We start from the raw sequence: 12336 nt of genomic DNA on the forward strand, positions 1-12336 counted from the left end.
AAGGCAACACAATTCCTTTGTTCATTGATAAATATTGAGCATGGCTGAGGGGATGAGGCTGTCTTATAGTGAATTCAGTGCTAAAAGCCTCAGGACCACAAGGAACAAAGAGATGAAGGGAGGAGAGGGAAAGGGAGGGAAGGAGAACAGCCCTGATAGGTAGGTAGGTAGATAGGTGCATGGATGGATGGATGGATGATAGATAGATAGATAGATAGATAGATAGATAGATAGATAGATGATAGACAGATATGTCTCTGGCTTTTTACAACTGTCTCTCAAAAAGAGCCATGTCCTGAGGTCCTGAGTGATTTTTGCCTGGGATGGGACACAGCACCCAACTCACAGGAGCTCAGTGAATACACTGTATGAATGAAATGAGCTCCCTGAGCTCCCCCTCTTCTCCCTGAGCCTAGAAGTTGTTCTCACACCAAGGAGTTCTGTGGGCTCCGTTATCCTAGGACTAGGATCCCCTATTCCCTAAATCTGCTCTCCACATCAGTCTCTGGGTCATGGGGTGAAATGAGTAAGGCAATGGGGCTCCCTGGCCGTAGGTGTGTTCTGAGCTAGAAATCTTTGGAGGGCAATTGGGCAGGATCCATTAAGATTCTAACTGTTCCTTTGAAATCTACAGTTATACTTCCAGGAATGAGTTTTACCCACACAAATCTAAATGTCCATTAGCCAGGGACCAGTTCAAATGAGCCAAAGGACAAAGGACAGCCATGCAGTTGGATTCTGGGGAGCCATTATAAATGGGTTAGTTTTGATATTACTCACCTATAAAGTTGTCCATAAAATTAATTAAAGTATAAAAGGAAGCCTAGAGGCACATGGGTCGCATGATCCTATTTGTGTAGAAGCAAACACACAGAGGTTTGTATATGTATATATATACCAAGGAATGTATAACATTCCTAAATGTTAACAGTAGTACATTCTGGAGAATAGGCATATACACGTCTATACTGTCTGAATTTCTATAATAACACTATAACATGCCATAATTATAGTTGGGGAGAAATGGCTTTTTAAAAATTCTAGTCTGGCTGTCAGAGGCATGCTGACTAGAAAGAGGGGTGACATAGTTCTCAACCGAGGTGACCAAACAGTCACAAGGACCCAGCTGAGATTTTGTAGCTTAAGGTCCTGAATCCTGAGACACCAGGGTGGCTCAGAGGTTTAGTGCTTGCCTTCGGCCGAGGGCATGATCCCAGGATCCCGGATTGAGTCCCATGTCGGGCTCCCTGCATGGAGCCTGCTTCTCCCTCTGCCTGTGTCTCTGGCTCTCTCTCTCTCTCTGTCTCTCATGAATAAATAAATAAATAAATAAATAAATAAATAAATAAATAAATAAATAAAATCTTTAAAAAAAAAGTCCTGAATCCTGAACCCCAAATAAACCCTCGGGTCCCTAATACTCCCTGATACTCTCTGCATTCAGAGGAAGGGAAAACAGCACATATGGGGTGTGTATATGAATATATTAGAGCATGAATGAGTGCATGAATAAATCAGTGAACCATAAGGTGGGTGGGTAGAAAAACAAATGAGTGGAGGAGTAAATAAATGCTTGGAATGAGTAAACAAGTTAATAACCTGAATAAATGAACTTCTGATTTGTAACAAAAAATCTAACTTGTTATCATCTCGTTTAGGAGTAGGAACCCTGGAAAGAAAGCGGGGAGGAGGAGAGGTTCAGGGGGATAAAACAAGTCAAGGACCCAAATTGTGCCTGGGCGCATGATGTACACCAAGCACCTTATTTCCAGGTGCTCAACTTTTTTCTTCTGGCAGCAGGTTATGGAACATTTATAAAGTGTCAGCCAGGCACTGTGCTGAAAGCTCCACACGCATGGCCACATTCGATCCTCACAGAAGAGGGTGCCAGAAATTATTGTGTGCCGTTAAAACATATACATGGAAGTCCTAACCCCCAGGATCTCAGAATATGACCTTTTCTGGAAATAGGGTATCGACAGAGGTAATCAAGTTAAAATGCAGTCATAAGAGTGGGCCCTCACAAATGAGATGTCTCTATAGACAGGGGCAATTTGGACAGACAGACAGACATACACGGAGGGAAGACGATGGGAAGACACGCAGGGAGAAGGCTGTATGAAGAGGGAGGCAGGGCTGGAGGGACACAGCCAGAGGCCAAGGAACATCTGGAGCTGCTAGAAGCTGGATCCTTCCCACAGGTTCAGAGGGGGCACATCCTGCCAGTGCCTTCTGGACTCCTGGCCTCCAGGCAGTGGAGCAATAAATTTCTGTTGTTCTAAGCCATCCAGTTCGTGATGCTCTGTTGTGGCAGCCACATGAAACTAATACAGGGAGGATTGGCCTCACTTTGCCAAGGACGACACTGAGGCTCCTGGGGGTGGGGAGGGAGGGGCTTGCACTCAGGTTCTAGAGCCTCTGGTTAGAGGTCAAAAATAAGGGCACGCCTGGGAGATGTGTCATGACAAGAGGTACAAAGAGAGAGACATTGTCCACTTACTGATTTGAATTTATTCGTGTTTCTTATGAACATCAACACCACCACCTTCAGCTGCATCATCCAGGACATGGATCTTGAGAAATACCTCTCAGTTAGCAGTCAGAAAAATGAGCCATTTCCAGGCTGTGTGACTTTGGGTCAATTACTTAACCTCTATGAGCCTCCATTTCCACATCTGACTATGGAATGATGACCCACCTCATGGGGTTGTTGTGAAGATCAAATAAGACAAGTCATGGGAAGTGCTTGGCACTGGGGCAGGTGCACAGCAGCAGGCACTCAGCCACGGCTGCTCTAATAGGGATGATGTCTCTTGGGGAGCTCAGTACTAGAAGATCACAGGCTGTGTTTACCACACTCACACACACACACAACCTGCCTTATAGAACAAAATGTTAAAAAGGGGCCTTAATTCATATCCCTCAGAGGCCCCGGGTATCAGCCTCCCACCCAGAGCAGGGAGGGCATCTCCTCACAGTCCCCACCAACTGCCATGCAGAGCTGCTCACCTGCCAGGAGCCCCAGGGAGCTGTCTCCCCTGCCTTCTGCTGCAGGTGCTCCCAGGCACATGTCCAGATGCCCTCCCTGCAGTGCCAGGCAGTGCCCATTCTTCCGCAGGGTCTGATCTTCCTGCAGGAGGCTCCCCTGGCTCCCCCAGAGTGGCTGGGGGCAGGAGGGTGAAGCTTGGTGGCTCCCCTGGCTTTTCTAGGTCAGCACGGAAGCTGACCTCCAGCACCCCTCCCAGCAGATGGGGCAGAGGCGATCAAGCAGTGCATGAGACGCTACAGAACCGGGAAGTTAGAGAAATTGCCAAAGTCTGAGAGGGGATGTCTGTTACCAAAAAGTATTTATTCAATGCCAGGAAACATCCCAGGAAAACGCAGGTTGCCAAAATCTCCTCAGCTAGAACAAGGCGTGTGTGCAGGAAGGGGTGGGGCGGTGTGTGTGGGGGTGAATATGTGAGAGAGAGAGCGTGTGTGCACGCACGCACTGGGAGGGACATGTACAGTAGGGCAAAGGCCCGGGGGGCAGGTACCTAATGTACACCCTCCGTGTTACCATATGGTGGGTGATCCAGCAACATCTGCAAAATGTGGATGCAGAGATGTTAAATTCAACAATTTCTCCTCCTGGAATTGACCCTCTAGATAGAAGCACACTTGTACACAAAGATAAAAGTTCAAGGGTGTTCACGGCAGTCTTGTCAGTAAGAACAGAAACCTGGTCCAGCAAATTGGGTGGGGCCCATCTCCCAAAGGGCAGCTCTGTACTCCACTTCAGCTCTAGGACAATAGGGAGCCATAGGGGGCTTTAAGCAGGGGGAAGGGCACGTTCCGATGCGTGCTTTGGATGGATGGTTCTGACAGGGCAGAAAAAGCAGAGCTGGGAGACTGAGCTCCAGACGAGCTAATAATTCAGGTTCCTTTCTCTTTGCTCTGGATAATTGAAGAGGCTTGTGGTGACTGGTGGGATGTGGGGTGGCAGAGGAGGGGACACTGGGAAGGCCTGGCCCCTTCTGCTATCAACTCTGGGGTACCCGTGAGGGTGTAAGGACAGGGGATTGCCTCCCCTGCATCACCCCCACACCTCTCCCTAGAGAAGAGCTGGCACAGCAGAGTCAGGGCCTCGGCTTAAACCCCACCTCCACCGTGTAGCTCCAAGCCAGTTACTTGGCCTTCTGTGCCTCATCTTCCCCATCTCTGAGACAGGGATAGCCAAAGGCCCTACCTCAGAATTCTTGCGAGGGTTAAACCCCTGTGTAAAGCACATGAAGAGTACCTGGTACATAGCAAGCGCTCATAAAATGTGAGCTATTTTTTTTTATCATAACTAGGCCTATGATAGCCACTCTGTAGATATTTATAAAATGAGTATTTGTTATTAAAGTCAACCTAAAGGTGTATCAGGGAGTATGAAATCAGAGAGTGGGAGCTGAGGGCAGGATCCCCAGCCCTTTGAACAGATGGGAGTCAGGCATTCCCAAAGATGGTCAGCAATAGTTGGAGTCAGTGCCAGGGGTTGGGCCCAGGCTCCACAGCTTGCTAAGTGAATGGATGTGGCCAGGCCCAGCAGGTTTGTCAGGGGTCTCCTGAGCACAGGAACCCCCTCGTTCCTTTAATATGGACTCACACCTTCCAGCCCAGCCCTGTCCTAGGACTTCCTCTGAGTTCAGTTGGCCACCTTCTCCCTGTGTCTCTGCTTATATCATCTTTACAGGCCTGGGTTCCTCCCCAAGGACCCTGGGAGGTCATCTGTAGCGGGAGAAGAGCAGGGTCCTCTGGAGGCTTTCCTGAGTCCACTGGTGGAGGAGATGAGTCAGGGGCCCTAGGGAAGCACCTCACTTGCCAGGGTCTTCTTCTTCCCTCACCGGTGAGTCTCTCCCATCCACCTCGGTTACTGCCACCACCCAGCTGACTCCAGGAAAACCAGGCTGGAAAAGCATGGCAGGTTGAGTCTAGGGATGACAATGGAATGAAAGGTGAGAGAGGAACAGATGTGTGATGGGGTGAGAAGGGGTCTATATAAATGGGACAGGATTCTGGACAGAGTCCATTAGTCTCCATTTCTTACCCCACTAATTGTACACAAACAGAACAGGCTACATAATCTGTGGGCCCATTAAAAAATGAATGCGTGGGCCCCGTACTCAAAAATTAAAAATTTTAAGACAAGCGACGGCTGAATATCAAAGCAAGCATGGGGCTCTTGAGAACATAGGACCTCATGGCACTGCACAGGTTACTACTTGTGAAGCTGGCCCTGAACACAGAACTCTGAGTGTAAGGACAGTGTGTGTTTTTCCAGGGAAAGTACCCTCAACTGTCAACCCCATGCCCCAGAAGGGTTAAGAATCAGTGTAACTGAGGTTAAGTGAGTGCCCCTGTTTCTCACCCCATGCAGGCAGGGGCTCCACACATTGTGACCACAAGGGGCAAAAGGGGGTTAGTGACATCTGGCATCAGCAGACTTTGGAATAGGGCAGGCCATGAAACCAATGGGACAGAGAAAAGTGGGTGCATGAAGGACAGAGTTTAAGACTTACTGATGGACTGGATGTGGGCTGGGAAGAAAAGAACAGTGTGAAGGTTGACCTCCACATTTATGACTCAAGCAATGAGGGCAATCAATGGAGGTGCTGTTCATCGAGATGGAAAGAAGCTGGCAGGAGATCACGTTCTGTGTTTTGCACTGTTGGATAGCCAAGGGAATCAAGACTCCCCTTCCGGCCATGAAAAGGTATAAAGAGATAATAGAGTTGAGAAGGACAATTAGAGTGTGGGGGTCTTTGGCACAAGGATGACATTTAACTCCAGGGGAATGGATGAGTTTTTGCAGCTGTTCAGTGGGTGCCACCAGAGCCCTGTTACTTTGGGCAAATTACTTACTGCACTGCCACTCAGAGTTCTTATTTGCAAATTGGAGGTAAGAATAATACCATCTTCGTAGGATCTGACAAATGAGTTTGTGAAAGGGAAGTGCTCAGCACAGGTGCCTGTTAAGTGTCCAATGACCATCAGCAATTGTCATCACTGGCATCATGTCATTCCTTCTACAAATAGCTGTTGACCCCCCGCCCCATGTGTGTCAGGAGTGCTGGGATGCTTTGGATTTATTTATTTATTTTTAAGATTTTATTTATTTATCCATGAGAGACACACAGAGAGAGAGAGGCAGAGACACAGGCAGAGGGAGAAGCAGGCTCCATGCAGGGAGCCTGACGTGGGACTCGATCCCGGGTCTCCAGGACCACACCCTGGGCTGAAGGTGGCACTAAACCACTGCGCCACCAGGGCTGCCAATCAAGCACTTTGGATTTAGAGCAACAATTATCAGACACGTCAGGAGGTGGTGAGTGCTATGGCAGAAATGTAAGGGGACATTTGAGGTGAGGGAGTGCGCCAAGTGGACGTGGGGTGAAAAGCTCCAGGCAGAGGGAGCAGCCAGTGCAAAGACCCTAAAGAGAGTGGTGGGAGGTGAGGTCACAGAGGTAAAGGGTAGGGGACCTTTGTAAAGGAACTCTTCATGGCAGAGGAGGCTGGTTCTCCAACATGGTGAAAACAGGTTTCCGACAGAATGAAGCAGAGTATTCCCAAACAGCAGACCTCCAACATGGCAGCCACCTAGGCTTTGGGTAGGAACTGAGGCTCCCCCTCCTGCTCCCCACCCCCGCCCCCCCAAAAGGGTCTCACCTGGCTGAAGAGGCTCACCAGCAGGGTCTCTCCTCCTCTTAGCTATGGAATGTCCCCTCCCAGCAAAACTGGGCTGGGCCTTTGCTCCAGGGCTCCCAGTCAAAGCATAAATCTGAGTCATTTTCCTCTGAATCTGTGGAGGTACAAGACAAGGCGTTTTGGGTGGTCATATCCTGTCTCCTACCCCTCACCCAAAAGGAGCCCCCTACCAAGCCTGACCATTCCTGCAGCCATATCTGAGACCAAGAGACCAAGGCAGAATCATGACATGGGACAGCCCTGAGATCTCAGGAAGACTTCAGGGCCCGCCCTGTAGGGGAGAGGGGTGGTAGATGTGGTAACAGGGTAATGGACATTAAGGATGACACGTGATGTAATGAGCACTGGGTGTTATATAAGACTGATGAATCACTGACCTCGACTTCTGAAACCAATAATACATTATATGTTAATTAATTGAAGTAAAAAAATTTAAAAATAAAAGATGAAAAAAAAAAAGACTTTAGGACCTCGAAGGTGACCAGGGACAAAAAGTTTGTCTTATGACTCAGAAAGTGGCCATCCCCACCTATCAAATAGAGACAGGCCCTAGAGGTGAGCAAATGACCTACCTGTATTGAGTGTAGTCCAAGAGCAGGCACTGAGGAGACACAAATCCAACCATTGGCCCGTCCATCCGTTCACCCACCAGTCCATTTATTAACAAATATCTGAGTGTATGTGTGCAATGATTTCCACTGCAGCACTGTTTTGTGGGGAAACACACACAAGCAATAAAACACCTGGAAAACGTGTGTGTGTGTGTGTGTGTGTGTGTGTGTGTCCAACATGAGCGGCCTGGGCGATGGAAGTGTGGCACATGCCCACTGCATAAAGAGCTGGCCCATCCATCCAGTGGCATGTCAGAAGCTGTTAAAACAACCACATGAGACCTGTAGCTTTCAACTTGCAGGATGTTTATGATACAGCACAAGCAAGTTTCAGAGAAATTCTCCTTTTTTTTGCAAAACAAGTAAAAACTACCCGCCCCCCTACTTTTCTGGAAAACCTGCATGTGTTATTAGGTAGATACATGAGCCTGCTAATGTGATTTATCTGGGGAAGGCAAGGTGAAGGAGGAGGAGAGGCTGAGGGGGGACTCTCCTTCTTACTATATTCTTCAGGTGTCTCACTGGTGGCAGAGAAGTAATGGAGGCTGAAGAGAGCCCTCGGCTGGCACACCAAGAGCAGGAGACAGAAAAGGTGGGCTCCATTTCCTCAGCTGTAAAATGGGCATATTTCAGCCTCTTCTACAATGAGGGTTTGACTGAAGTAGAACACGTACAACAGGCATTCATCAAAGTTGGCAGTGATGATGCTTTACAAAGCAGTGTGATTGAAGGGACCACTCATCACTACAGATCGTGACTGTTGTTTGCACATATGCTCTGTGCTAAGTGTTTTATGTGCATGTTCTCATTTGATCCTGTTGACAATTTCTTGAAGGCAATGACTAATGTTACTTGTGTTTACGGATGAGGAAGGCTCAGAAAGGTAGAATGTCCAGGCTCACAGGCAGGAAGTGGTGGTGCTGGACTCCGATCAGCACCCCCAGTGCCAGTTCCCTGCAATTCCACTGGGTACACTTGTTTCAAGTCAGGGGATTCAAAGGTAGCTTTGAATTTATAACACTTCACTCCAAGGACCATCACAAGGTGGGCAGGACCCTCAAAAGGCATGTATCAGCCCTAAATCCATCTCCGGAGGTTTCTCTTCTTCTCTCTGCAAATTCCTTTCCAATCACAAAAGATATGTCCTCAGCAGAGTATCTTCTCTTTGAAGGGCACTTGTGGCTGCATCCTCTCTCCTCATGTCATGGGTTAGTGTTGTCCAGGATTAGTGTTGCCCCCAGGGCTCAGCTGCCCACGACCTCTTGCCTGAGTGCCAAGCTTGCCAGGCAGCTCCCTTCTCCTCCCCTTGCTCCCGTGTCTACCTAAGAAAGCACATCCTCCTGGGCCACATGGTCTTCCCTGCTCAAACCAGCTGCCTCCTGGGCCCTGGAACTGCCCTGCTGAGCCAGGCCAGGCAGGGTAGGTAGGGAGGATCAGGGCTAGTCCTATCTGCTTTTCACACTGGATTCCTGGCCAAATTGATTCCAATAAGGTCCACAGCAGACTAGAAAACCACAGGTCAGGGTGTCCTGAGAACCAGCTCCCCCGAACCCTGGCAGGCCCCAACCCCGGCACCAGGACAGTACCGGTGAGATAATACTAAGAGCTCCAAGAAGACTGGGCTAGGCTACTGAGGGAGGACTGCTCATCTCACTTTAAGGACAGTTTCTGGTCCTGGCAAATAACCAATGCCTTATTGCACAGGGCCACATGGAATGTGGGAGAAAGTCTGAGAAAAGGGCAGGGCGGGGCAGGCTGTGGATGGCTTTAGAGCGAGGCCTTCAAGGAGAATGAATTGCTGGAGAGGAGTGCCTTAGACCTTAGGTGAGGCGTCTCCTCGCTTCCAGAGAAGCCATCTGAAGCCATGCCTACCCTTCCTCTTACCTTGACAAAACCAACACGGACTGGATTATTCGTCAGCCTATAAGCATCTAGTAGGTGCCATGTGTGTACACATGCTGGGTGCCCTGCCTTTCACATGTATCTCTCCACAGCCCCCAAGGGGTAGGAACCAGTATTATCTCCATCCTGTAGATGAGAAACCCAAGGCTCAGAGAGGACTTGCCCAAAGTCACAGAGCTGGTAGGAGGCAGAGCCAGGATGTGACTGACACCAGGTAAGCGGCACTCTTAAGTACTTCACAGGTGTGTGACGTGGGCACATGGCTTCTCTCCCCGAGCCTCGGTTTCCTCAATCGTACAATAAGGATTACTTCGCAGGGTTATTCTGAGGATTAAATGAGATTATGCACATCAGTCTTTAGCACAACCTTTAGTACTGTGTTGAGAAAACGTTAGCAATCATTCTGAACTATTAAGGGGCGAGGCTAAAATCTGGGCCCAGGTGCTAGACTCCAGAGAGATGGCTTTAGAGCCGCTACACAGACAAGGGCTCTCCTGCCAGTCACGAGCCACCAGCCCATTGTGAGTTATGCCCCTTGGGGTGGGCTGCGACCCACCCTGGGAATGTGAGATACTTTAAACAGGCATTTTCTGGAAGGTCTCCCCAGGAACTCCCAATAATCACACCATTACCAGCGCCCACATTTGAGAACGTGGGGCAGGTCTGGGGATGAACTGCTTAGCCTGTCTCAATGCCATCTGACCCGAGCTGGCGGTACCCCAGCAACTTCCCTGCCTAGCTGGGCAAAAGTCTTGGAACTGAGGAGCAGGAGGTGGAAGGTCAAGCGATCCCCAGGAAGAGGCCCTATGGTGAGGCGAACGCCCAGGGGGACAGGATACCTGAGGAGCAGGTCATCCCCGCCACAGGCCCTCAGCTTTCCTCTTGGTCGGCTCCTCCCTGCCTCCTGTGCCTCTGGGCCACATGCTGAGCTCAGGACAAGGGTCAGCCTCTGTGATCTTGCAACCCGGAGAACCCAGATGCCTCCCTGATGTATAGTCTGGGCAGAAAGCAGCGGGAATGGTCTCCTGGCACCTGATAAATGCCTAGGGCTGCCATATCCCATTGTGTAAGTTGTTTACTGCACAGAACTACCCAGCAGGGGGACTGGGAGAGGCTGAAATCCAGCCCACGCCTTGCTCCCCCAGCCTTGTGCCCTAGCTACGTTCATAGGAAAGGACCCCTTTTACGAATTCATCTGTGGGCAGGGGCCACCTCTTTCTGATTTGTACCAAAGACCTTCTGTGCTAGCAGTGGCCCTGAGGGGACAGAGGTGTGGGCACACACACACACTGCTTCCCAAACTCCGGTGCTCACTCTTAGCCTCTACTCAACTAATCCTTTGCTCCTACCGGAGACTGCTTGTCTCAGCCAGTGGTTAAAGTACATGAAGAAAACTTCTCTTTGCAGTTGCTTCAGGAGACCCCCTGCCCAGTTTCGGGAACCCCTTGCCCAGCTCCAGGATTAGGGCCCAGCATGGGCAACTCACCTTGGCTAAGTAAGAAGCGTAGCCAGATGATCAACAAGACCAACAGCAGACCCACTGGCAGGCAGAGCCAGAATACCAGGAAAGAAAACGTGAGGTCGTTCACCAGTGGCACCAGGGGGTACTTCATGGTGTGTAAGCGGCCAAGCCAGGCCTGCCTGGGCTGGGCTGGCAGGGCTGCCCTGGGGACCTAGTGGGCCGGGCCACACTCTGCTCTTAGCACAATTATGACTGAGAGAGTGATGTAACAAGGAAGTCACAGTGTCCTTCAGGCAAAGGGAGAGCTGTTTTGGACAAGTACTTTTGGACTAATGGGTCAGAGCTAGTGGCAGTGAGAGTTTGCTCAAGAACAAAAGCCCAGGCTTCCAGGCAGGCATGCCTGGGTTTGAATCCCTGCTAAGATGCTATGGGTTCATGGGACACCTCCTTGTATCCTCTTGTAAGAGGGAAATGATTCTTACCTCAGCAAGCTGCTGAAAGTTAGAATAAATGGGATAAACATCGCCCCCAGGTGGCTGCTCAAGTATTTGAGGTCACAGATTCTTTCAGGAGCTGGGGGGTGGGGGGGTTCTGGGGGGCCTGTCCTGACCACATCTGTACTTTGTGGCAGTGGCAGGGCCTGTGGTGTACCGGATGGAGTGTGGTGCATTGAAAGCAGGCAGCTTCACAGCTTCAGGCAGTAACTGTTGCGTCGGAAAGGCAGCCCCCCCCCCAAAAAGGCAGGCCCAGTATTGCCACATCTCTCTTCCCAAAAGAGCCCCCCAAATCTGCACTTTTATGTGAAACCTCCCAATATAAAAATGTTGCATCAAGCATTGAAACACTGTTGGCTAAACAAGTCTGCTGGGCCAGCCTAGGTCACTGGGCTGCCATTTAAAAACTTTCTAACACACATTAGGCCCTCAATAAATGACTATTTAATCTGGAAACTTTACACCTCATTAGAGTTTTCAGTGAGGGGATTCTAAGTTGTTAGCCTTGTTCCTTCGTCTCCCAAGTGGAGAGAATACTCTCAAATGCCATTCTTGTCTCTTCCCACCTCAACTGTCATTCGTCCATTCATGTAGTAGTTAGTACACCTCCATGTGCCATGCCAGCCTGTGGCAGGAAGGAGGCTCTGGACCTCCAGGGCCCGAACATTCCTGAGCTGGAGGGAGACTATGGCCAGACCGGCAGCCTGATAGGGGCAGGAAGTTCACGGGGAGAATGGCTGCTGCTTGTGGAAGGGAGGGAGGCAGAAGCACTGCGTTCCATCCAGGAGGGTCTTGGATCAGCTAACTCAATCATAAGCAAGTGTCTATGAAATACCCCAATTCTGACCCTTCCCCCTGTTCTCCTGAGTCAGAACCTCCAGATGAGGCTTAGGACATGACATGTTAATGAGCAACCAGTCTGATGAAGCCTTTATTTTGGCACCACAGCAACTCATGGAGCATGGGTTGGAAAGTCAGGGAGACCCAGTTCCAGGCTGGCAGAGCAGCTGCAAGAAGTGAGCGGTAGACCTAGGGGAGACATGGGGAGGAAGGCCCCCCCTTACAGGAAGATACCAGCTCAGGGAGAAAGGCAGGAAGGCCAGCCACAGAAAAATAGAGAAGGGGTGGGAAGGAGGGG

The 12336-nt window shown here is 49.9% G+C and overlaps 1 protein-coding gene across 2 annotated transcripts; it reads right to left on the reverse strand.

Moving 5' to 3' along the window:
• Positions 1 to 3330: 3330 nt before the first annotated feature.
• ADIG (adipogenin) lies at positions 3331 to 11039 on the reverse strand. 2 transcript variants are annotated; one of them, XM_055308108.1, is made up of 3 exons: positions 10729 to 11039; positions 6691 to 6823; positions 3331 to 4955 (listed from the first exon to the last, which is right to left on the reverse strand). In XM_055308108.1, exons 1-2 carry the CDS (start codon positions 10853 to 10855, stop codon positions 6729 to 6731), a joined length of 222 nt encoding a protein of 73 aa, XP_055164083.1. In that variant the 5' UTR covers positions 10856 to 11039; the 3' UTR covers positions 3331 to 4955; positions 6691 to 6728. The 2 variants fall into 2 exon arrangements, 1 of the variants encoding a protein (XP_055164083.1); XR_008662169.1 differs by lacking the exon at positions 3331 to 4955 and adding an exon at positions 7302 to 9566 and having other exon boundaries at positions 6734 to 6823; positions 10729 to 10833.
• Positions 11040 to 12336: the final 1297 nt, after the last annotated feature.

Source organism: Nyctereutes procyonoides, unplaced genomic scaffold (genome assembly GCF_905146905.1).
Source record: "Nyctereutes procyonoides isolate TBG_1078 unplaced genomic scaffold, NYPRO_anot_genome, whole genome shotgun sequence".
NCBI lineage: Eukaryota > Metazoa > Chordata > Mammalia > Carnivora > Canidae > Nyctereutes > Nyctereutes procyonoides.